Source organism: Equus przewalskii, chromosome 21 (assembly GCF_037783145.1).
Source record: "Equus przewalskii isolate Varuska chromosome 21, EquPr2, whole genome shotgun sequence".
NCBI classification, from domain to species: Eukaryota; Metazoa; Chordata; class Mammalia; order Perissodactyla; family Equidae; genus Equus; species Equus przewalskii.
In genome coordinates this window covers 20,077,585-20,104,299 of record NC_091851.1, presented here as the reverse complement: position 1 = coordinate 20,104,299, position 26,715 = coordinate 20,077,585, and the positions used below count along the sequence as shown (strand labels likewise).

The 26,715-nt window shown below is 45.0% G+C and overlaps 1 protein-coding gene across 1 annotated transcript in view; it reads left to right on the top strand.

Annotated features, from left to right (window-relative positions):
* Nucleotides 1-26,715, top strand: part of TMC2 (transmembrane channel like 2) — a 73,019-nt gene that overhangs the window by 41,101 nt on the left and 5,203 nt on the right. The window contains exons 9-17 of the mRNA XM_070587985.1: nt 2,049-2,191; nt 3,902-4,049; nt 6,571-6,759; nt 9,144-9,323; nt 10,814-10,963; nt 12,991-13,119; nt 15,904-15,971; nt 16,789-17,028; nt 25,522-25,647. Of these exons, the coding sequence (XP_070444086.1) occupies nt 2,049-2,191; nt 3,902-4,049; nt 6,571-6,759; nt 9,144-9,323; nt 10,814-10,963; nt 12,991-13,119; nt 15,904-15,971; nt 16,789-17,028; nt 25,522-25,647 (1,373 nt within the window). The remainder of the gene's footprint in view (nt 1-2,048; nt 2,192-3,901; nt 4,050-6,570; nt 6,760-9,143; nt 9,324-10,813; nt 10,964-12,990; nt 13,120-15,903; nt 15,972-16,788; nt 17,029-25,521; nt 25,648-26,715) is intronic.

The window sequence follows — 26,715 nt, the reverse complement described above, 5'->3', positions numbered from 1 at the left end:
TAGCTTCTCCACGCTCCTGTGAGATGCTTAGTCAGGCAGAGGCTGTCATCAAGCTCCTCTCTTACCAGCAGTCCTCCCGCTGTTCTGCTAGGCAGGCTCAGAAACTTTGGTTACTTTCTTTCCCATGTTAACCTTGTGGGTACAGACACAGTTTCATCCTAATGCAGGGAAACGTTAACTCCTTCTTCCTCGGTTTCAAATGCACTTCCATTTTGTGATTGTGAGCCCTAAAGATTGCTTGGATAAGTGTGAAATGTCGCACTGAATTATCAAAAAATCGGGGCTCTAATCAAATAGGACCCCAGCACTATGCAAAACAAGCTAGCCAAACAACAGTCCTCCTTGGTCCTCTTCATGGGTCCTTTCTCCAGGCACACACTCTGAGGATGTGAGTCCCCCATGATGCCAATGGTCCCCTCATTCTGCCAGCTTTATGTATTATGGTCTTACCGTATGGTTTTCTCTCTCCATACCCACATTAAGACCCAGGTCTGTGACTACTCCAGCCTTTCCCCAAGTGTCACATGGCATGTTCAAGTGAATGTCATATCTGCTCTTCAAGTTCAACATCTATCCCACCAAAGCCACGTCTCTTCCCATCTCCTTTACTGCGACCATCGCTCACCCCGTCGTTCACGTCTGAAACCCGAGAGTCATCCTACACTTCTCCCTCTTCCTCACCACCTCCTCCCACATCCAATCAGCCACTAAGTCTGATCCCACTTACTAAATACTTCTTGAATCGGTTTCCTTTTCTCCATCCCCTTTACCTCTCCTTTGAATAATGCCACCACGGTACCAGGACTGCTGTCAGAATCTTCTACCTCTGCTCCTTGTCTCTTGGCTTGGCTTCTAAAATCTCCACTCCCTCTGCTGCCAGGGTGATTTTTCTAAAATGCAAATCTGACCCTGTCTGATATTCAGTTATTCCCGTTCCCAAATGGAATAAAATCTGGAGTTCTTAATTGGGTCTACAAAAGAATGGTTCGTGAGCTGGCTGCTCCCTACCTCTCCAGCCCCATGTCTATTTAAGACCTCACACTTTGTGCCCCAATATTATCAAGCTTGGGGGAAGTCCCTGAATGCAAGACACACTTTTAGTGCCTGCCTGCCTTTGCTCGTGGCTCTACGCCTGGAACACCTCTCCCTCCTTTTGGAATCCCTACACTCCAGTGCCTCTGGGGGGCTTGGTCTGCAGCTGTGAGGAGTCCTGGAGATGGGAGGCCTGGCTGAAGTGGCTCAAGCAACAGGGCATTGCTGCCGCTATCTTTCACTCTCATGGTTAGACTCAAGACCCCTCAGAAACGTGTGAAAGTGAGTTGGAGTGTTTTTCCAAGTCATTTGGAACAGGAGTGGTTCCAAATACTCTGCTCCTAAGGATTAAGGATTTTCTTTGTTGTTTATTTTACCCAACAACCCCTGATGAAACATCCCATTTACCCAAAACAAACTGAATTTATTCAACATTAATCCCATTTTATATTCAACAGACATATAAGTGCTAAAATTCTAAGTTAATATCACACCTAACAAGTATACTAATTTTACCTAAAAATCAAAACCAAAACTTGCAGTTCGGGTTAGACTATGAGCCTTGCCACATAGAGTTTTCTTTAGAAGTTTTGAAATACTGAGATGATTCACAGACTTCTGTCTACTTCTGGAGTGTTAAATTAAGACTCTGGGGCTGGGGGAAAAGAATTTGGAGCTTTATGTACCTGTGCACACTGACTCACACACACACATCTTCTCCTTAATTTGATCTTAAATGTTAACAACACTCCCCTCTCCATCCTGTACCTGTGCACTCTGTACAATGGAGAAATAAAGAGATGGAAGAAAGGAGAGAGGGGGAGACATGGAGACATGGAGAGACTCTGGAGCAACTGAGGGAAGTGAAGGGAAGGACCAGGACATCCAGAACTCTTCCTTCCTCCCCTCAGACTCCTGTTAAAGCCCTGAGAGAAACCCCCGGTAGAATGGACGCATCTGGTGACTGTCTGTGCTGAGCTTGCAAAGCCAGAGCATTTGGGTTTGCTGTCCCACAGGGCTACATCAAGTACTCTCCTCTCTTCTACGGCTACTACAACAACCAGAGGACCATCGGGTGGCTGAGGTACAGGCTGCCCATGGCTTACTTCATGGTGGGGGTCAGCGTGTTCGGCTATAGCCTGACGATTGTCATTAGATCGTAAGTATGACCATCTCATCTACAGGCTTTTAATTTTCTTCACACAAACAGCCCACCCCCATGGTCACTCTGCACCTACTTACCTTCTTATAGGGAATTTAGAGAGAAAACAAGGAAACAAAGCAAATGCGATCGCAAAATGTGGTATAAAAGACATAAACAGGGAAGCGTGGGAAGTTCTTGGAAATGGGATAGAACTCCTCTAGACAGGGCTGAGAACTGCCAGCCACAGTGCAAGTCTGGGGCACGGCATTTTAAACAAAGTGAGGGCATGTGCAAAGGCCCCAAGGTAGCCACTGTCCCAGTGTGTTCCAGAAACTGTCAAAAGGCCAGTGTGGCTTGAGGAGGGGCAGAGTACCTGGTAAGGTAAGCTGGAGAAGTTTGCAAGACTCGTCTCTGCCGTCTCCAGAGCTCAGCTTCCTCAGAAAAACTCTTCTGCCCCTCTGTAACTCCAGCCTGCATGTGAGAACCCAGCTTGGTATTGATGAAGATATAGACAATAAGCCTAAATGAATGCAGGTGGCTGTAATTAACCACAGTGTCCTCTCTGGCCCCAACTCTACCTGTCCTTCTGGCCAGAAATGGCCTTGTAATATGTCTATGGTTCTTAATTGGTAATCTCTAAAGAAAAAATTTGGCCTAGCCCATGAATTGCCTTCTTCTAAGTCAAGGGACCCCAGTCAGTGAAGCTGGGGGGCAGGGCACAGTCTCCTGCACATTCCTGACCACCAAGGCCCACCCACCCTCCAGCAGGGCCACAGAGGTCACCTCTTCCAGAAGAACATGGGAGCCGTGTCTGCAGGAGAGGAGTAGAGCCCTCTGGAAGCCTGATTAGAACCCCTGGAAGGGCAGTGTGTGGGCCCAGCTTGACTTTCTATCACATCGTCTCAGGTGAAAATGCTGCTGTTCACGAGGGCCTGCCCAGCACATGACAGGGACCACTGGGTGGTATGTGGCTGCCCAGCTCCAACAAGCAAAATGGGGGAAAAAACGGGGAGACAGGTTTGGTTTTATTCTTAGCCCTCGTGTTATTACCTTTTTTCCTGCTATTATCCCAGATAAGTATAAGGATACAGAATGTTTCCCCGATGAACCAAAAAGCTAACTTAAGCCAACCAAGGCCCCAGAACAGCGCCCCCTGCTGTTGTATCTGATAGAGCCCCTGCTCAATTCTGTGCTTCTGGCAGGGCTGAGCTCCAGGGAGCACCAAGAGAGGTTGAAGATAGGGAGGATGAAATACATGGGTAATAAGGCAGGTCCAAGGTACTTCCAACCAAGCTTTCTTAAGAAAAGGAAGTGAGTGTTACCTGGTTGTGGTACCAACTGCCTCAGGGCTTATTGGGTTTTATATCAGAAAAAAATATATTTTCTATCCAAGAAAATAGATGAATTAGAAGATGTTCCTGTGTGAGAATAGAGCAGAGGTCTAAAACATTGGCAGATGAGTCAAGCCACAGGAAATCAGATGTCAGAGCAGAAAACATGATTAAGTGTCCTGTATCCTGCAGACTCCTTATTACCCAACGGACACCCGTGTGCTCGCAGGGGACTCTGAGTTTGGGGGGAAGGCGCCTTGGCTATCATTAGTCCGATTCACATCTGTCTTGGCTCGTTCCCCTCATTGGATGTGTGCTACCTGTGCCCAAGACCAGCTCAGGGTGACGAAGCAGAAAGAGGGCAGATACAACAACAGTGGTGTGCACCCTACAGGATGGCCAGCAACACCCAGGGCAGCACGAGCGAGGGGGAGAGCGATAACTTTACATTCAGCTTCAAGATGTTCACCAGCTGGGACTACCTGATCGGGAACTCAGAGACAGCTGACAACAAATATGCCTCCATCACCACCAGCTTCAAGGTAGTCACCCCGGGCAGTTCCCACTTCCTGGGGGAACTTTGGGTCCCTCCAGTCATTGGGAGACTTCCCCCAGCTGGGGCATTGGAAATAAGATCCCCAAATAATTTGTGGCAAGAGCTTTACCAGAGGGGTGAGCTTAGCTCTCACACCTTCAAGAAAGGATGCTCCTGGCTGGTCCCCACCGTCTGCTTCCTTATATGGTGCAGAATCCCGGATGCTGAGACCTGGTCGTGCCTCTTTCCTTGTGGAACTGTTTTCTGCTGGAGGAAGTGGAAGGACTCCTTTGGGCTGCAGTTCTCAACCTTTTATGCATGTTAGAATCGCCTAAGGAGCTTTAAAAACCTCTGGGATCCACCCCCAGAGATAATGGTATAATCAGTCTGGGACGGGGTCCCGGCATTATTTTTTTTCTAAAGCTCTCCAAGTGATTGGAACACCCAGAAACAGCTGAGAATCCTGGTTTGCAGGTGTGAGAATAAAGGAATCAATTAAGTGTGCAGCTCCACACTTAATTGTCTCGTTAATTTGTTCACAAAAGAGGTGGCCTAAAGAATATAAAATAAAAACAAACCAGAGGGTAAGCAAGTGAGTGAAGGCAGAAGCTGGTACGCTGAAGCACTGCACATCCTGTTTTCTCCTCCTTGGCTGTAAAAACCGTCCAGACTCCGGATATTTCAATATTTCTGCCATCTGATCTGTCAGGCTTTCTTTCCCCCAGGATCTGGCAGAGGTCAGGTTTACGCTGCAGCTGTGCTTGGTTGTCCTGTTTCCTTCCCTCACCTCTCTCTCTGCCCTCCCTGGGAGGAGACGTGGGCTGCTGCCCCCTGACTGGTGCCTACAAATAGCAGGTACACCTGCCAGGGACAGGACCTGGGCTCGGCGGCTCACTCTATGGCTTTCATGAGCCCGAGTCCAGTCGGCTTGGCAGAGGGGGGAGCAAGGAGCTGCCTCCTTCCCTGCTCACAGCAGTGGGGAGCCTCTGGCGGAGCATCCAAGGGCAGGGTGGGGGTCAGTGGGGGCTCTGACTCTTCCTCCAGAGACAAAAAAGGTCAATGCCTGTGAAGCACTTTGAACAGGTGGCAAGGAGATGGCTTCTCCCCTGAGTCTATTAAAAACAGAGATCATACATTTACACAGCAGGGTGCGTGTTGTGAGAACTGTGTGCATTAATGTGTATTCACTGCCTGATGAGTTACTTAAACCTGAACCTGAACACAGTAACTGTTAATTGCTTGGCAAAGTCTCCTTCCAGGTGCTTTGATGTCCAGGAGACCGCGTTTTCCATCCTGGCTCTGCCATATGCTGTTTGTGCCTTCATAGAGTTACTGATATAGGATACAAAGTTAATAATTTAAAAATCCATCATATTTTTATGTACTAGCAGCGAGCAATTAGAAAATAAATTTTTAATTCCATTTACAATAAAATTATGTAAATTACAAAATATTTTTGGGCATAGATTTAGCCAAAATAAAAAAGTGCAAGACTGCTGTACCAAAAAGTACAAAACATTGCTGAAAGAAATTAAGAAACTCTAAATAAATGGAGAGATATACCATACTCATGGATTAGAACAGGGGTCAGCAAACTCAGGCCCAGGGTCCAAATCCAGCCAGCTGCCTATTTTTGTAAATAAGATTTTGTTGAAACAAAGCCATGCCCATTTATTTATATGTTCTCTGCGCTTTCTTTCATGCCACAGAGGCACAGTTGAGTAGTTGTGAGAGAGACCACATAGCATGCAAAGCTGAAAAGATTTACTATCTGTCTGGCTTTTTATAGACAAAGTTTGCCAGCCCCTGGGTTAGAAGACTCAATATTGTTAAGATTCAATTTTAATCTATTTGATCTGTAAATTTTTTTCTTTTTTTTCTAAAGATTGGCACCTGAGCTAACATCTGTTGCCAATCTTCTTTTTTTTCCTTCTCCCTCCCTCTCCCCAAAGCCCCCCCAGTACATAGTTGTATATTCTAGTTGTTGGTCCTTCTAGTTCTGCTGTGTGGGATGCTGCCTCTGAATGGCTTGATGAGCGGTGCCATGTCTGTGCCCAGCATCCAAACTGGCAAAACCCTGGGCTGTCGAAGCAGAGTGCGTGAACTTAACCACTTGGCCACGGGACCGGCCCCTGATCTATAAATTTAAAACAATCCAAATCAGTTACTGAAATTTCTCTGGGCCTAGCTGTCTATAATGTGAGTAATAATAGTAACTACGCTATTGGTTTGTTGTTGGGATTAAGAGGGATAATGCATGGCAGGTGTTCAGCACCACATCTGGCACACAGTAAGGATTCAATAAATCGGAGCTTTTGTCGTTACATGTACCAAAGAAACAGCAACAACAAAATACATTTTCTTAAGGAGAAAACTAATTCTCCCCAGGGCAACACTGCCTTACATCACCCGCTCTGGATTATTCCGTTTGTGGAAATATAGAAAGTAGTAATCTCAGAAGCCCAGTAACAGTGGTTCCTGTTGGTTCGTGCCCTGTCATTATTCACTTCTCATTTTCACACATCAAGGAATCAATAGTGGATGAACAAGAGAGTAACAAAGAAGAAAATATCCACCTGACGAGATTTCTCCGTGTCCTGGCCAACTTTCTCATCATCTGCTGTTTGTGTGGGAGCGGGTACCTCATTTACTTTGTGGTGAAGCGATCCCAGGAATTCTCCAAAAGGCAGAATATCAGCTGGTATGAAAGGAATGAGGTAAGGAGGGCATCTCTGCTGAAGTGAATGTGGTGGGCAAATACTGAAATTATGCTGGTTTCCTATGCCATGTAGCTGAATTACTGAAAGTCTGGATTATAGGACTCTTTTTAAAAAGTGAAATTACATCCCTTTCCAGTCAAGTAGTATGAACATCTTGAAAAAGAGTTGCTTGTCACTTGGCTTCTGTAGCTGGATAAAGCTGGATTTAATTAGCATGTCAGTCAACTGAATAGCCAGTTGTCTTAACACCAATTATTAAAAAGGTGACCCTTTCTTCACAGCTCTACAGTGCCATATATCACAAATCAAGCGTCTATTATTGTGTGGGTGTGATTCTGGGCTCTCTTTTCTATTCCATTGGTCTATTTGTTCCTGCACTAATAACACACTGATAAACTATGGCTTTGCAGTATGTCTGATATCTAGTAAAGGGAATTCTCTCATTGAGATCCACAGTAAAACATGTTACAGTTTTATCGTGATTATACTAAATCCATAAATCTCTTTGGGGAATTTGACATTTGTGGTAGTTGACAAAAATGGCTACAAATTCTTCCCATCCTTGTATGCGCATTTCTTTGCAACGTGATTTTCTAGCTCCTCCTATGAAGAGGTGGAATCTGTTCCCCTGTTCCTTGAATCCAGCTGGACTGGGACATGTGACTTGCTTTGCCAATGGAACAGTAGCAACTGTGATACAAGCAGACTTGAAAAGTGCTTGTGTTATCAGGACTTGTGCCTTGGGAACCCTGAGACTTCCACCATGTGAACAATCCCGGGCTGGTCTGCTCAATGATGAGAAACACGTGGCTCACTTATCTCAACACTCTAGGTGATAGCTAGTCAACCAGACATGTGAATGAAGCCATCAACCATCAGTTGCCCATAGATTCATGAATGAATCCAGGTGAGACCAACAGAAGAACCACCTGGCTAAGCCCAGAAAAAAATAGTGACCAACTGAATCATAAGCTAAATAAATTAAATAATAAGAAAAAATCTATCTCCTCCACAAAGCAAGAGAGGACAGAAAAAGATATATGAAACTAGTAGGACAAATATAAAGCACAAATCAGATAGATTTAAATCTAAATATATCAGTGATTACAATAAATATAAATGAATTAAAGCTACAGTTTAAAGGCAATAATAATCAGGATGGATTTTTAACAAGCTGCATGCTTTTTACAATTAACTCATCTAAAACATCAGATCACTAAGCTGTGAGAGGGATACAAAAGATGCCCAGGATGGATTCTGCCCTTAAGCGGATTGCAGTTTCCCTAGGAAGCAGATTTTACAAAAATAAACCAAAACACAAACGAGTAGGCAAGAATAAGGTGGTCAAATAAAATGTTTTGAGTTACAGATGTGTTGCAGGTAAAAAAGTCCATGTGAGCTGGAGGGACAGGAAGGTTTTGTGGCAAAGGTAGGAATTAGGCTGAGCATTGGACGAACGTGTAAAAGAAAAGGGCAGTGGTGGATGTGGGGCAGTGATGGCTCTGGAGGTGGGAAGAACGGCAGGAGCAGGGGCGGGGGTGTGAAGGTGATAAGAAGCCATGCCAATGGTCAATGCGAGAGAGTGTGGGAGAGTCAGGACCAGAAGTGTTGACCAACCTACAATTTGGTCAGCAGTTCAAGAATTGACTCTCCATGGGGGTGATCAGTTTAGTTGCAGAGAGAATGTTCTCTTTTGATCAGGTTCAGTTAAACGAATCAGGATTCTCCTAAAATCAGAACGAAAATTGAGTGCTTACCACTTACCAGGCTCTGGGCTAGTAGATTTACATCCATTATCTCTTCTGACTCTCACAATAAGGACTGTCATCACCGTTTTATACATGGAGAAATATGAAGCTCAGAGAAGTCATATAACTTTCCTAAGTTACAAAACCAGCAAGTGATAGAGCTGGGACTCAAACCCAGACAGCTGACTCCAAATGCCACCCTCTTAACCACATCCCTCTGCTGTTGGTTCCCTTCTGCGATCTGACCTTCCTGTCCTCCGTGCTCCTGAGATAAGGGCTATCACTGTGACTCCTACCTGGCTCACAACTGTTATAGAACAGAAAGCACTGTCCCATGTGTTAATTCACTTGCTTCTCAAAGAAACTTTGCTATTTTTGCCAATACTAATAACAAAAATCGTGATAGCAACCAGTCGCAGAGCAATTATGATGCGTGGGACATAGGTTGACTGTTCAGGGCATGCTGGTGCCTTGGCTAGGGTCACACAGCAAGTTGTGGGACCCCAGGGCATCTCCAGGGGCAGGGGAGGAGGCAGCAGGCAGATGGAGATGCCTAGCCCTGAGGGTACGGGGATGGTGGCCCAGCAAGTGATACTGATGACGCAAGGAATGCAGGCTTTCCTGATTTCTCAGGTAGAGATCGTGATGTCCCTGCTTGGGATGTTTTGTCCCCCTCTGTTCGAAACCATTGCTGCCCTGGAGAATTACCACCCGCGCATTGGCCTGAAGTGGCAGCTGGGACGCATCTTTGCGCTCTTCCTGGGGAACCTCTACACGTTTCTCTTGGCCCTGATGGATGATGTCCACCTCAAGGTAAAGACCACAAGCTCCCCCCAGTCCCTGGTGCCCACCCAATTTCCCTTTTAAAAATATAATAATTTCCTTATATGTAATTTATATTAAAGAATTTTTGGAAAGTTCAAAAAAGTAAAATGAAAAAAAATCCCCAGAATCCTATGACCCCGAAACAACCATTGTTAACATTTTGCTGCAGTTTTTCACCGTCCTTTTCTTAGGTTGTCTTTTTCACATCCTGTACTTGTCATTTGGTACCCTTAGTATATTATCTGCAGCCTTTCCCATATTGTTTCGTAGCTGCCATAAATGTTTACCAGCCGGGTGAATGTCCGTCGAGGTGATATGTCATGGTTAACTTAACCTTTCGTCACTGCTCACCGGTCGGTTATGGAGCACTCACTATGTCAGGCCCTGGGGGTACAGCAGAGAACAAGACACAAGGTGTCTTGTGTCTTTTTCCAAGGGTGTTCACGCTCTAGAGACAGCTCATTCATTACAGCATGCTGCAGGATATGCTTCAATGGGTGCAAACCCAGGGCAGCATGGCAGTGCGTAGGAGGGGCTCCAGAACCCCCCTGGGGAATCTTGGCAGACATTGGGAAAAGCAGAGGGAACAGCTGGTGCAAACAGGGAACTCAGGATGGCTGAACAATGGAGTGGAGGAGAAGAAATGAAAACTGAGACTGGGGGCAGGGCTAGATGATGCTTCTCCTCCATCCCTCCCTCCTCATTATTGAGCAGCATGGACTTTTCCCCGAAGTTAACAGGAAGCTATTGGAAGGTTCCAAGCATGGAAGTGACTGGATCTGGCCCTGCCCTACCCTTCCACTCTCACCTCTAGCTTCCCTCCCGCTGCAGCAGACTGTTTCACCCTTCCTGAGCCTCACATTTTCTCCACGGGGCAAAATCCTCTCCTCCCTCTCTCTCCATCCTTCTTCCATTTTTGACTAGTTGGCTAATCCTCCCTGAGGTTTTGGCTCAGGGGTCACTGCCTCCAGGGAGTCTTCCATGGCCCCCACTGTTTGATGTGGATATTCCTCCGTCCCAGGGAGCATTTCCCACAACTCTTATCACTCTGTTCTGTGACTGTCTCTGCTCATCTCTGTCGCTCACTAGACTGTGAACTTTCTGAGGAAAGCCCCATCTCTCTTGTTCAGTCTTATATCACTGCTGCCCTATTTGCTCCGGATTGACCCTGAATAAGTTATTCTCAAAAGAAGAACGAGTGATTGGATGGATGGATGGATGGATAGATGGATGGATGAACAGAATACCTTAGAGAAGACAAATTCATGGAAAAGACCCAATGACTTCAACCAGCTGCCCCCTTCTCCCATACAGATTGAAAGGCTGGGGAGAGCATTTCTGCAGAGACTCTGTTGAGGGGTAGGGCAGAGGCTAGGTGGTGGAGTGATTGCAAATGCTGGCTTTAATTGTTGTTCCTGTGGAAATGGTTGGACTGTGCCTGGCTCCTTCTAACCCCACGTCTCTATCTTCCATTCTAGCTTTCTAATGAAGAGACAATAAAGAACCTCACACACTGGACCCTGTTTAACTATTACAACTCCTCAGGTTGGAATGAGAGTGTCCCCCGGCCGCCCCTGCACCCTGCAGATGTGCCCCGGGGTTTGTGCTGGGAGACCGCCGTGGGCATTGTGAGTAGTTATGCTCTCCTGAAAACACGATCCCTATTCTCAGCTCTTTGTTATTCCTTCCTTGATGTTTCCATTTTTAAGCCACTGAAATGTCCATCCAGTATTTCTTAGGATAGTTCCACCTTTTTACTTTCCTTTTTTTTTTTTTTAACGTCCCACATGTTTTTCTCTATGCTCCATTCATTAATCTAATACCACTGGATTTATTTAGAATTTTACTGCAGATTTCACTGAAAACCTAAGGTTCTCCACCTGGAAATCATGAATAAATACTTCAAAAATTGGATGAAGGATTTTGCATGTATATGCATTTGTGCATTTTTCTATAAAGAGAATTAATGGTTTTCATTAGAGTCTCAAAAATTAACAACTACCATTTCCCTTATCCACTTTCACATGGTTCCTGTGGCTTGCACAGTGTGGACTTCAAAGCCTAGTGTTCTTTGCCTTCCCAGGCAGGAACTTGAAGCATTCATGGGTAACACAGGGATCAAGTGCCTTCTCTTCCTCAACTCCAACTCTTTTCACGGCATTTCTATTCCTCTGCCACCCCACTGAGACGCAGAGTTTGTTACTTTTACGTGGGTCCCCTGAAGAATCCGCTCACCTAGGGCATTAGACAACAGTGTTGTTAACTGAGGGTGATGAAGTACTGCAGAGGAGGGGATTACATCACACACGCCATTGAACACTGCCGACAAGTCCCCCAGCAGATATTTTCCCTGCTCTTTCCCATGGATCCTGGGGCCCTTTTCTCCCCAGGCCCTTCAGGGAGGGCTCAGGCTCATCATTACTTGTCTCCTCCAGCCCAGATTCTCCCATACTCTACAAATCCTCCTCATCTTTAATGCGCAGAGCAATTCAGCTTCCCCAGTTCCTGCAATTCTAAACCCATTACAGTGTATAACAAAGATTCTTCAAGTCAATAAAACCCACCTCCTTTAGAAGGCAGAAGAGAGTTTTTTACCTACAGGATTCCTTTGGAATATTCTGCTGTAGAATTTTGCATTTCCTGCCTCACATCCTTTGACGTCATCCCTCTTGCCCTCCTCCCTGAATGCCCACCACTGTTCCCATCACTGATTAAAGCTTGTTTCTTTCTGAGTTTGTTGGTAATGATGAATTTGAGGCGTTATGTCCTCTCACCTATATCCTCCACCACCTCCACCCTAGGCTCCAGAGCATCACTTTGCACAGAAGTGGAGACCTCATACATGTTGATTTGTCTTTTACTTAGGAGCATTAACCTGAATTCTTATTGAAGAATAATCCCCAAAACTCATCAGCTGTTCACCCAGCGAACATTTATCAGCCATCTTGGAGGACATAAAAACGAGTAAAGTAGACCCTGTGCCCCCCAGGACCTCCAGGTCTATTAGATGTCTTAAAGGTTGTGATGATGTCTGGCAGATCTTTCCAATTTTTCAAAAGAAATTTAAGAAATGATTTGTACTCTACAAAGCAGAGAAAGCTTCGTTCCTTTGCTTTTGACTCTTCTGCTATGTGCCTCTGTGAAAAATCTGCATTATTTTCTCTATATGCCAAAAAAAAATCCAATTAGCAGGAGGTGAAGAAAGCTGGCTGTCATCCCCAGAGGCGATGATCAGATTCAGTCTTAGCTGGGGCAGAGGGCGCTTCAGAGCAGGTGGGGGAAGCAAGAAGTAAGCCTTCAGACCCTATATCTGTGCAATAGTGCTGATAACTACCAAGCACTAGGCATTGCCAATGTGCCAGGCAATTTGCACACATAATCACTGAGCTTCCCAATAGCCCTGCAAAGTTAATATCATTATCAGCTTCGAGAGGTTCAGAGATTATTCCAAAGCAATACAATTAGTAAACTGTGGAGCTGGGACCTAAATTAAGCATTTTCCAAAGCCTGGGGTCCTTTCTCTGCCACCAAGAATCAGAAGGTCACAGAGAAGAATTCAGGTGGGTGGGGGAGAATTTGCATGGCAGCAATCAGCTGGGAGAAGAGGACAAGGTCAAATCCTGACCCCCCCCTTTTCCTGTGTTCCTCCTTGCAGGAATTCATGAGGCTGACGGTGTCCGACATGCTGGTAACGTACATCACCATCCTGGTGGGGGACTTCCTGCGGGCTTGTTTTGTCCGGTTCATGAACTACTGTTGGTGCTGGGACCTGGAGGCTGGATTTGTAGGTCACCATTTCACAGATATTCCACAGCAGGGCATTTCAACCATCCCCTTTGACATAGTCAGATGTATTCTTGTGCATTTCTTTAGATACTTAATGCCAGTCTCCACTCTGTGAAGTAGTGAAGTATTTCATCTGTATTTCCTTTAAGGGTCCTCTATGCCTTCTTAGAGGAAACTGCTTTTTCCCAAAGTAATTAACAATGTGACTTTCTTATCTGAGAAATGGAGCCATTTGGCCTTGGGAAACGTGGACCACACTCTTCAGTGCTGAGCAGATGGTTGGGTAGAGAAATGCCGAAGCAGCATCAACTCTTGTTAGGGAAGGCAAGAAACACTAGACTTGGAAGTCCATACTGTGCAAGCTACAGGAACAATAGTGAACGTGGATAAGGGGAAATGGTAGTATTTAGTTTCTGAGACGCTAAGGAAATCCTAGAGTGGGGGAGGGCAGATGTGGATGTGAATGTTTCAGAAAGTCCTGGAACGCACCAAGAACACAGTACCCATTGGTGCCGCCTTCTGCATTAGGCTTCGAGAAAACTCTGTGACTCTTATTCCCTCCACCTGGGATGCTCCTCTTCCCCACCTACGTGAGAAAGTGCTCATTCTAAACGAGTGTCATTTCCTCTCTGTTGTTGCCATCTATGATCTGGCAGAACCTCTGGCCTCATCTGTCCTGTGTGTGTCTCTCCCACAACACCTCACTCACTCACCCAGTAGTCACTGGTGTGTTGGTGAGAGGAGACCCCCCCCCCTTAACTAGTCTCTATGCCTTGTTTACTGTGTCGTCCACATCGTGGCCCAGGTAAGGGCCCCACTACAAGTTTCTGTTGGATTTTTTTCTTTTCTTTTTTATTTCTGAGGAAGATTCGCCCTGAGCTAACATCTGTTGCCAATCTTCCTCTTTTTGCTTAAGGAAGATTCGCCCTGAGCCAACATCTGTGCCAATCTTCCTCTATTTTGTACTTGGGTTGCCACCACAGCATGGCTGCCGATGAGTGGTGTAGGTCTGGGCCGGGCTACCAAACCTGGGCTGCCAAAGTGGAGCACGCCAAACTTAACCACTAAGACATGGGGCTGGTCCCGTATTTTTTTCTTTTAGTCATCAGGCACAGTTTTACACAAAAGCCTACTCAACTCCTCCCCAGCAGCAAGGAGAACTTTATAATCTTATCTGAGAACAAGGATGCCAGAAGCTGGTGCTCAAAGAGGATGGCATCTTTAATAGGAAGACACCACATTGCCAAGATGTCATTGCCCTCAAATTAATTTATAAGTTCAGCAAGATCTCAAAATAACACGAAAGTTCATTTAAAAAATAAGCATGTGGAAATAGCCAGGAAGATTTTTAAGACAGCAAAATGAAAGGGACTAGACCTACTTTTATATTAAAACATATTATGAAACTATAACAACTAACACTGGTACTAGGGAAGAGACAAACTTATCAATGGAACAGACTGAAAATTCCAGAAATCGGTACAATCTACAGGGAAATTTGGTTTATGATAAAGGAAGTCTTTCAAACCAGAGGGAAAAAGGAGGATTATATAACAAGTGGTTGAGACAACTGGTTAACTGTTGGAGGGGGAACTATATCTCGCACTCATTTCACCTAAGTAAATAAATTGTAGGTGAGGGGTAGCCCCGTGGCCCAGTGGTTAAGTTTGGCGCACTTTGTTTAGGCGACCTGGGTTCATTCCCAGGTGCAGACCTACACCGCTCATTGGCTGCTGTGCTGTGGTGGCAGCCCACATATACAATAGAGGAAGATTGGCAACAGATGTTAGCTCAGGGTGACTCTTCCTCACCTAAATAAATAAATGAATACATAAATAAATTGTAGGTGAATCAAAGTTTTAAACATCAAAAAATGAAATCATAAATTCCTAAAAGAAAGTGTATATAAACTTATAATCTTGGAGTGAGGAAGATTTTTCTAAGCGAGACACAAAACCCAGCAGACAAAACATTTTTAAAAATATTTTAAAATGTTAAGTTTTAAATTCCCAGGATTTAACCCTCATGTAATTGGATTATGTGTGTTTCCTCCTTTGATCCCTGCTTGCCCCACCTTCCTTTCTTTCTCTTCTAATTTCTCATTCCTCCCTCTCATTCCTGTCACTCTGTCTTCATTTCTGGAAGACAAATTGGGAAGTTGGTTTAAGCACACTTCATTAGGGCCCCCAGCTCACCTGTGCTCACAAACTCTCTTCCTTCAAATATTTGACAGATCTCCAAAACTCTGATAACACGAACCTGGCTGAGCTCTTTCTTTTCCATGAACTGCTCTCAGGCTAGAGGAAGACGAGAAAGAGAACAGAAAATTGGAGGAGTGATTTATTTACTTGTTTGTTTGTTTTTAAAGCTTCCTTTTCATGTGGTTCTCATTTAATTATTTGCTTTTCATGATTTATAGAGTCACTCCTTGATTATAATGTCAAGGTCCATTCCTGATTAGAGGATTGATAAAATGTTCTCTTAGGGTCCGGGGTCCTCCCAAGAATACACTGTCAGGCCCTAAAAGGTAAAAATTCTCACTTTTTTAATTGAAAAAAGTTTCAACTTTGAGAACTTCAAAACTTTTCTTTAAAAGTTGAAAACGTGTTAAAGAAATAGAACCCTTAATCTAAGATTCCTTTCTGGTCGCCACAGCAGGGTCTTTGGGGTGGAGTAGCCCTGGCTTGGCCAGTTGGCTGGTAATGGTAATGGGGTCTGGCTGATCCCACCTAACAGCTCTCTCTCTCTCTCCCTCCCTCCCTTCCTCCCTCCCTCCCTGCAGCCCTCATATGCTGAATTTGATATTAGTGGCAACGTGCTTGGTTTGATCTTCAACCAAGGAATGATCTGGTGAGTCATCCCTTTCTTCTGGGGATTACCTCATTCGGGGAGTCAAAAAACTGGAATCCCAGGCTTTACCCCTCAACTAACTGGGGAGAGGCTGGACAAACCCTCTGGCCTCTCTGAGCCACCTTCTTTAACATAAAAATTGGAAGGCAGAGCTAGATGAGAACCAGGGCAGTGTTTGGCCCATCCACGTGCTACCAAGGACTTAGAGAGAGAAGGAGGTAGGCAGAGAAGGAAAAAAAGAAGGAACAGGGAGGAGAGAAGGAAAAAAGAAGAAAAGAAAAAGTGGGGAGGGAAGAAAGGAGGAGAAGGAAGGAAGAGAGGGAGGAGAAAAGGAAAGGCAAGAAAGAAGGAAGGAGGGAGAAAATGGAAGGAGAGAGGAAGGAGGTAAATGAACTAAGGAACTTCCTCCTCTGAGAAGGGAGTTAGAAAAAGCTGCACAACTTGAGCCAAGGACTTTCAAGATGCCAAGGGCTCGCCAAAGCCAACGCCCAATTCTCCTAATGTAAGGACTTCAGATACTTTTCTGAGCAGCAATGCTGTGTTAGAGAGACCGTGGAGAAACAGACGGGAGGCCGTGTAATTTGCTAGATGCCTAGTGGTGAGCCAGTAATGCTCAGAATGTCTCCCTCTCCTGAGGAATGGACGCCGATGGCTGGTGATAAATGTCCCGGTTAGGTGGGAGGCCCCCTCCCTTGGACCTGCAGAGAAAGCAGCAAGGCCTCATGCCCCTAACCCATCAATCCCATTTCCTTCTGTCATTCTTCCCTGGCCTCTCCTGCTGCTGGGCCAACCAGGTGTGCATTTTCTGCCCTTCCAGGATGGGCTCCTTCTATGCCCCGGGTCTGGTGGGCATCAACGTGCTGCGCCTGCTGACCTCCATGTACTTCCAGTGCTGGGCAGTGATGAGTAGCAATGTCCCCCACGAACGCGTGTTCAAAGCCTCCAGATCCAACAACTTCTACATGGGCCTCCTGCTGCTGGTGCTCTTCCTCAGCCTCCTGCCCGTGGCCTACACCATCATGTCCCTCCCACCCTCCTTTGATTGCGGGCCATTCAGGTGCACAGTCTTGGTTGCATGGGAGCAGCTCCTCTGCCAGGGCAATCTGCTCAGAGAGCACTGGCTAGAATGCCAGGTCTGGTTTCATGTCAGCCTTCAAAAGGCCACAAAGCTTTGGGCAAATCATCAGTGCTGTTCAATAGAGCTATCTGCAAGGATGGAAATGTTCTATGTCTGTGCAATCCAATATGGTAGCCACCAGCCACATGTGGCTATTGAGCTCTTGAAATGAGGAGCAAGAAACTGAATTTCTAATCTTATTTAATTTTAATTAATTTTAATTTAAATAACCACACATGGCTAATGGCTACCCTATTGGACAGCATACCTCTAAGCTTTTAACATATGAATAATCTACTGCCCTGGATTACCTTACCACAGGATAAGTAATGGGGGATATGAGTAACAGGAGAAGATGAAATGACGGTACATCTACAAGTGCCATTCAAATGTGAAGCAGCTACTGAGAGCTTTCACTGGGCCCCCTTGCTCTGTGGAGCACTTGCCAGCACTCGGGGTTCAGGGTATAAGTCAGATTAGTTTAGGAGACCAGACATTGTATAAAGAGATAAATAACTATATAAGGAGGTAGACTGAGAAATAATGGGATCTACTGCTCTCTTTCCAAATGTGAGACCCTCTGAAAACAAAGCCCTCTCTCTACTCCATGAAAAGAGGTTCTCTCGTTCAAGAAGTTTGGAACATGCTGCCCCTGTTATCTGCTACCTTCTTGCTTAGAAATGCTCGATGCACACTTCTTTATTAAAGGCTCAGAAGAATTGTGCAATAAGATAACGTGTGCAAGCCAGTGTTTCCATCCTTATTGACCCTGTCTTCATGTGACACCCATTCAGGGCTGGGAGTAGGGTGAGGTGAGTGAGGCCCCGATCTTGCACATGCAGGACCCTAAGAGTGAGCACCCCAGCAGTACTCTGCACCCCTGGGCCCCACCCACCTCACTCTAGGCCCAGCCCTGCCTACCAACGCAGATTAGCACACTTTGGGAACTGCTGATGTGGTACTTCTCAGGGACTTTATAAGAGACTTATGTAAATAAAGCCCTGTGGTTGGTGCCCCACAGTGAGTGCGGAGAAAGCTCAGAGGAGACAGACATTACCAGGAGTGCTCACAGCAGGGTGTGGTCTGGCTGAACAGGGGTTCAGACAGAAGGAAAGGGGGGCTAGGTCTAGAGTAGAAGACAGTGCTGAGCTGTAGAAGGCCTGGGGTGCCAGGCTGCAGGGAGAGCCACATGGAAGAAGCTTCGCTTGGCTTCCTCCTGAGCAAGGTTTGGAGGGCCAGGCCCTGGGTACAAATGCCAGTGCCCCTTTGCTCAGGCTGCCCACCTGTCCCAGGCAGGAGGCGAGTGACTGGGCCTGTGCCGTGCCTGGCCCTCGCCATCAACCCCACCCTTGCCTCCTCTGCTCCTCTGAAAGGCCCTGACAGCCCATACCCAGAGAGCAGGGGGAGGGACCTGAAAATGGAACTCAGAAGGAAGATGGCTCCACCTCCGTCCTGTCACTCTTCTGATCAAAACCTGCCAATGGCTGGAAACTTCATCCCTCAGATACTTTCACAGCTGTCCTCTCACTTTCTTCAGGTCTTTTCTCAAAGACCATCTTCTCAGTGAGGCCTTCCCTGGATACCCTAACTAAAATGTCACACACACACACACACACACACACACACATACTTCTTATTGTTTCCTTTTATCATATCACCTTATCACCATCTAGCACGCCATTCCTCTTGCTTATTTATCCTGTTTGTTGCCTGTATCCCTCACTAGGACATAAGCTCCATGAGGGTGTGACTTTTGCTTTCTTTCTCACTGCTTTATATCCACTGTCTAGAAGAGAACACCTGGTTTATGGTCAATGCTCCAACTACACCCTTCACCTCACAGAAATTCACCTTTACAGGGAGGGACTTGGGTTTGGACCGGATCAAATGCCTATAGGGGCCAGGCAGGCAGCATAAATGAAGGAGGTGAGCATTACAGGTGAGCATGGAGTTAAAAGCACGGGTCGGTAAACTACAGCCCCTGGACCAAATCCAGACCACCACCTGTTTTTGTAAATAAAGTATTATTGGAACACAGCCACATCCATTTGCTTACATATAATCTGTAGTTGCTTTCACAACACAACAGCAGAAATGAGTAGTTGTAACAGAGAACATCTGGCCCACAAAATCTAAAATCCAGCCCTTTTCAGAAAAAGTTAGCGTACTCTCTGACTTAGAGCATAGACTCTAGAGCCAGCTCTGTCATTTGCCAGCTGGGTCATCTGGAGCAGTTACTTAGCTCCCTGCGCCACAGGTTCATTGCCTGTAAGATGGAAATAATGGTAGTACCTACATCACAGGGTTGTTATGAGGATTCATAAAGCACTTAGAGGAGTGTGCTAGTGAGGCAGATATACGCGTTTGTTAAGCCTGAACCCTGCCCAAATTGGGAGTAGCTGGTTCTCACCTCCAGCCAATTGTTACCATGAGGAACATGGACCCAGTATTACCAGATCTTCATAGAAATCTGAACTTTTATTTGAAACCCCCTAATATTTTTATTACAGCAAGTAATTCAAGGGTTTTAAAGAACAAAAATACTATACCAATGCACAGAACAAATCTGTGGACGTTGGCCAGCATTTCACCTGTGTGTCCTCCCAGACAGAAGCTATAGGTATGCAGGTCTGCACGTAGCCAGAGATACAGAGCCACTGTCTCCTGCCTAGGTCATGGAAGGGTAAGGCTGGGAGAGAGATTGGTGCTTGACCATGGGCTCAGGCTTTTCCTGTGGCCAGTGAACCAAGAACCAGCTAGACTTCTGGAGCCAACTTAGAGAAGTCTTTTATTGCATTCAGCGCACCAGGGCATACTGATCGCTTTTATGAGTGGTAGGAGAGAGCACTCACGTCTATTTCAAATTCCTTATTGATTCATTCATTCATTTTTGAGGGAAGAGGAAGAGCTATCCCAAGAAACAGAATATAGGGAAGCACTGCAGATTCCAGTCCCTCAATATAACTCACAGGAGAGAAGCAGAAGATTATAGCTGCCAATAAATCCCCAGATTCACTTCAGTCTGTATTCGTGGCCCAAATCTCTCTAATGTTTTTACTTCTGAGGAGGATAGGAGCTGATTTGAACTTCCTTTCTCTTCTCTTCCTGCCTTTGTTGAAATTCTATCAACAGTCCTCATAACTGGCCAGAATGAGGTAGGGAAGGAGGAAGAAAGGTGCCAAGGACCCTGAGAATCCCACACACTTTTCAGCGAAGAGGGACAGTGGTGGTAACGAGGGGGTAGCCAGGGTGTTTTGAGTTCCTGGTTTGTGCCAGGCATCGCATGAGGCACCTGTTTAATCCTTATAATAATCCTACAAGGTAGGAGGCATTATCTACACCAAGGGTCAACCGACTCTTTTCGTAAAGAGCCTGATAGTAAATATCTCAGGCTTTGCAGATCAAGAGGCAAAATCAAGAATATTATGTAGATATTTATATAACAAGAAAGAAACTAATGCCCACAAAGTTTTTATTGACAAAATTCAAAATATGATCATAATAGAGTATAATTTTTTATAATACAATGAGAAGAATGGAATTCTTTCTTTAGGGGGTTGATAATACTTCACATAATGGGGGTTCAAAGTTATTGTTGCCTATGATCAAAAATCAGTGTACTCCCCAGTTTGCCACCTCTGCTGCTGGTCCATCATTGTACCAGACGTGGCCACACATCTCCTACCAAAGGAAAAAGATCACCATAAAGCTTTACTACTGCTAAACCGTTGAACTGTGCAGTAGGTCAAGTCAGGATGTTCAGCTTCTGTTTCTGACAAAAAGGTACAGATACGAAAATGATTAAGTCAAGAGAACGAATGAAGATCACCAGTGACACGATTGATTTCATTGCACATGATAGATTCAAATATTTTCTGCAAACCACCTACTGATGAATAAGACAATGATTAACCATAGTCTGTAAACACCTAATGTTTCAAAAGCTTTGCAAGTCTGTCCAGCTCAGCCTTTTCCTACTCTACACATATTTGGACCAGTATCAGTTGTAGCGCATCATAGCAGGTCCCACTTCAGGTTGTACTGAATTAGCATTTTATCAATTTCTTTGAAAATATTCTGACCCATATTCGTTCCACATAGAATATTTATAGAAGTTAATTCTTCAGTCACTTAGAACTTGCATTAATTCCTCAAATAAACAACAACTGAGCAGTTTCAGTAATTTCTATGGATTCATCAAGAGCCAAGGAAGAACACTTGAAATCGTCTGCCTTGTTTTTGATAGGATATTCCTCTCAGTGTCCTCAACTCTTCAAGCAGCCGTTCTTGCTGGAAATTCTAAAAGTCTTAAACAAGTTTATTTTCTCTGGGTACATTTCTTCAGCTCCTGCAATCAAACACGATTTAATTACCTCACCACTGGTAAATGAGAAACATGATTTTGTAAACTGTAGGAAAGGGGATCCTTATTGTATGGAGAGAGAAAGCATCACTGAATTCCCCTACAGTTGTGTGGAAAGCTCAATTTGTAAGCAATGAACGTGGATATTTAGCTGAGGAGATTTCTAAGCAAAGTGTTGAAGGTACAGCCTGATTTCTTCTTGCTGTTCATAGTAAAATGTGAGAGGAAAGAGATAAAGTGAGGAAAGAACTAATAAGCAAAAGGAACCAGGACTTGATGATTTTGGAATTTCTTAGCCTATCTAGATTTCAAAAGCCTGTCCAGACACTAAAACAGATTCACTGTCAGGAAAATGTGCTCTAATGAGAAAGCCAAGGCTGGACAACCTTTGGCTAGTGCTTCTGAAGGATCAAAAGATCTGAACATTCATTTACACAGAGGATTTTTATTTTTTTCCCCCAAGGAAAATTCGCCCTGAGCTAACATCTGTGCCAATCTTGCTCTATTTTGTATGTAGGTTACCACCACAGCATGGCCACTGACGAGCAGTGTAGGTCCACACGTGGGAACCAAACCCAGGCCACTGAAGTGGAGCACACTGAACTTAACCACTAAGCCACGGGGCCAGCCCCATAGAGGACTCTTTTAAGCATGTGACTCATGGATCCTCTCAGCCATCTCAGCATAAGCCAGAAATAGAGCTAGGATTATTCATGAAAGATCTGTGTAGGACCCGCTTGTCTAACGGACTGAATTCCCATAACATACATGGAAGACCCACGAGGTTTTTGAGAATGTTATATCAGTAGGAACACTGCCAGCTTGGACTGAAAGGAACAGAGAAAAGACAAAATGAAGGAAAGCCATTGGACTCCAAAAATTCTCCAGTCAGTAAACAGGCTGATGAAGTCTACTCAGTTGAAACGTGTGCTAGTCTTCAAGAAAAAGGAAGGATGACTCTGAGGGCAGAGTACTGGGCTGAAGGGCAGAGCTGACGGCACAGAGGGTGGAGCCAAGAGCCCAGAGGATTATTCTCAGGCCTTTGAAACCTAATGAAGTTTGGCTGATTAAATTTCAAAATTTCTAGGAACTGATGATTCCTTTCTCCCTTCCATTTTGGAATTAGAATGTCTGTAACTGTTATCCTAAAGCTGTCGTACAATTGTATTTGGGGAGTAAATAACTTGTATTATGGTTTCACAGGTCCACAGATAGAGAGGAATTTTTCCCCAGGATGGATCATACCCAGAGTCTCATCTATACCTTATTTAGATGCTGAGTTTTGTGACTTTTGAGCTGATGATATTTAGATGAGACTTTGGACTTTGAGTTGATGCTGTAATGGATTAAGACTTTTGGAGATGTAGAGAAGGGGTGAATATATTTTGCAGGTAGGATGAATATGAATCTTTGGGGGCCAGAGAGCAGACTGTGGTAGGCTAAATAATAGCCCACAAGTTACCCAGATCCTAATCTCTGGAACCTGTAGATGTTACCTTATAAAGCAAAAGGGCCTTTGCCAGTGTGATTAGATTAAGAATCTTAGGATGGGAGACTATCCTGGATTATCCAAGTAGGCCCTAAATCACGAGTGTCCTTATAAGAGGGAGGCCAACGGAGATTTGACTACAGAAGAGCAGAAAGTGATGTGACCTTGGAAATAGAGAAAGATTTGGAGATTCTATGCTGCTGGCTTTGAAGATGCCTGAAGGTGCCACAAGCCAAGGAATTCAAAGAATAAAGCTCTATAAGCTGAAAAAAAGAAAACAAGCAACCAGGTTCTCCCCCAGAGCCTTCCTCTGAAGGGAGCACAGCCCTGCCAACACCCTGGTTTCAGCTCAGTGAAACCATCCAAGCTTTTGGCCTCCAGAACTGTAAGAGAATAAGTTTGTATGGTTTTAAGCCATTAATGTGGTGATTTGTTACAGCAGGCACCAGAAACTAATCCATCATGATTCAATGACAAAATAATCCACACTTGACTGTGACTTAAAAGCATAACATTTGAAGTCCATTTTTCTGTTCTTATTTTTACATGATGGGTATGTACTGGTAATGAAAAAGGAAATTAAATGTTATAATAGGGTGATACGCATGGCTCTTGAAATGCTGTAACATTATAACTGCATTATTGCAACAGTGCTAAGCACTGAGATGGCCACAAATGGTCTCTGACATAACTGCTCATCTCTGCCATTACAGCACAAATCAACCATAGACAATACATAAATAAAGGAGCATGGCTGTGTCCCAATAACATTTTATTTATGGACACTAAAGTTTGTACTTCAGGGACCAGCCCAGTGGCACAGCAGTTAAGTTCACACGTTCTGCTTTGGCGGCCCAGGGTTCACCGATTTGGATCCTAGGTGTAGACCTGGCATTGTTTGGCAAGCCATGCTGTGGCAGGCGTCCCACTTATAAAGTAGAGGAAGATGGGCACGGATGTTAGCTCAGGGCTAATCTTCCTCAAAAAAAAAAAAAATTGAAATATGAAGTACAAACCTTATTATTATTATTTTTGTTTTTGAGGAAGATTAGCCCTGAGCTAACATCTGCCGCCAATCCTCCTCTTTTTGCTGGGGAAGCCTGGCCCTGAGCTAACATCCGTGCCCATCTTCCTCTACTTTATATGTGGGATGCCTGCCACAGCATGGCTTGCCAAGCAGTGCCACGTCCACACCTGGGATCCAAACTGGTGAACCCCGGGCCACTGAAGAGGAACACGCGAACTTAACCGCTGCGCCACTGGACCGGCCCCCATACTTCAATTTTTATGTGTCAGGAAATATTATTCTTCTTTTGATATTTTTCTAATCATTTAAATATGTAAAAACCTTCTTAGCTCAGAGGCCATATAAAAACAAGCAGCAAGTCGAATTCAGTCCATGGCCATTGTTTGTCAATCCCTGATCAACACTTTACATAAGAGAAAAATGAAGCTTCTAGCTGCAACATTTTGGAGGGAACTTAAAATTTGACAGACCCCTACTCAACATTTTATATGAATTCATATCTATGTCCTCTAAGCAAGCTTCTGAGACAAATACCATTATTATACTTATAATACCATATTATGTTATGTTATCATTGTACCATATTATACAGACAAGGAAACTAGGGCAGAGAAATTTTCAGTATCTTGCCCAAAGATATCAAACCTCTGCAGCAGGGTCCAACCGAACTTGCTATATGATGAAAAATTCCATATCTGCTCTTCAAATATAGTAGCTGCTAGTCACACGACTATTGAACACTTGAATGTGTGACTAAGAAAATCAATTTTTAATTTTATGTAACTAATTTTATTTTACTTTTAATAGCCACATTGGACAGTACAGCTCTAGCGGGGAGAGCGAGGGTATGAATGCAGATAGAAAGCAAATTTAGGTAAATTGTCCATGGTGTCCCACAGCTAATAAATGGAGAAGCAGGAATTTGAACCAGGAATTTCAAATCCCAAAGTCAACTTCTTGGCACCAAAACTATCAACCGAAAGCCAGCAGCGGCCCGGAGTCTCTGGCAGGCATTTGTGGAAGTCAGTCTGCATAACCGTTCTTTGGTATTCAAAGAAAATCAAAATTACTGTTGTGAACTGTCCAGGAGCCTGTCTCAGACGATCCAATCTCCTTGAATTATAATCCGAAGATTAATTGTAGTTATTTTTGAGAGGCACCATGGGAGGTGCATCACATCTGCCTCTGGAGAACCATTTCTGTGCCAGGGGGCCCAGAAGAAGCTCCTTGCTGGTCTTATAGCTACATCGCAGGCAATTCTTCCCAGTGAGAGTATAGGAGAAACCCATTTCCATCTTACTGAGGAAGATATCAGACATAGGAGACCCATGTAGTTTGAGAGGCTGTGGTGCTGACCCAGCTACAAGCTCCAGCCAAAATGGCAGCCCCTCATGGGGCATTTTTACTCACAGTCCATTTTGGAGCAGAGCTCTGGTTCTTCCAGGAAAGCAGTAGTGAGTGGCAGCTTTGGACCATGGGGGCAATGGCACAGTTGCGTGTGCCACATGAGCTCGGCAGCACGATCTAAGCCAAGGTGTCCTCTCCTCTTTCCAGTGGGAAAAACAGAATGTATGACGTCATCCAAGAGACAATTGAAAACGACTTCCCAACCTTCCTGGGCAAGATCTTCGCTTTCCTCGCCAATCCAGGCCTGATCATTCCAGCCATCCTCCTGATGTTGTAAGTTAGCCAGGCCCCACGGCTCCGCCTCAGTGAAGCCTCGCCTTGCAGTGTAGACTCCTTGGCAGTTCCTTCTTTCCTGGCCCTTAGTCTGGATTTCCCAGAGGCAGATCCTGAGACGAAAATTCAAATGCAAATAGTTTACTGGGGAGGGGAGTAAGGAAGCGAGACAGAGAAGGGACAGGAAGGTGCATATTACCACTGGGATGACTTTAATCCTGCTGGGGAATTCTGGGAAACAGTGTGCCTCTGAGTTATCCCGCGCAAGGGTGAGGGGTCCAGGGCATTCATACACCAGCTCCCAGCAGTCACACGACGTAGCTTTCCTCACTCAACATTACGTTTGGGAGATTTACCCATGTGGGTACACGAGCACACATTTTAATGGATCTACTGTGTCACACTGTATGACTAAACGACAGTTTATCCATTCCTCTGCATAGAGGTGTTTATGTTGTTTCCATTTTTTTGCCATTGCAAGTGTGCTCCTTGTTTGCGTCTCCTGGCACAAATGTGAGCATTTCTCTAAGATGGACCTCTAGAAGTGGAGCTCTGGGTCATGGATATGGGTTTCTTCAATCTTCTTTAGATAGTTCTGAATTGCTCTCCAAAATAGATGTATTTCCTTACATCCTCGATTTCAAACATCCTCTGCTTCTGGTCCCGGCATGAGAGAGGGCTGACGTGATAGAACCACCTGACTGTCCTGTTACCTCCTGAGGAAATTGTGGAACCCAGACAGCAAACCTGACCCTTGAAGGCAGCAAAGGAAAACACTAAATTCGGAAACAGCCTCCGGAGGAACATAGCCACTCATGAGCATTTTATCCTCCCTACCTCCAGTTCCTCCGTCATAAACGGGTTGTTAATTAGGAGAAAGGGCAAGATCTGGCACCGAGTAGGGGTCTTACAAAACACCTACTGGTCCCTTCACCTGTCCTCCCTTCTTTCCACCCACAGTCCTCTGAGTCTTTTCTTCAGGAGGCTCATATGACAGCCTCTGACCCACACTCTGCCCCAAAGACAATGTGGTTCCTGCTTTCAGGTTGGAGAGAGCTCACAGACTCT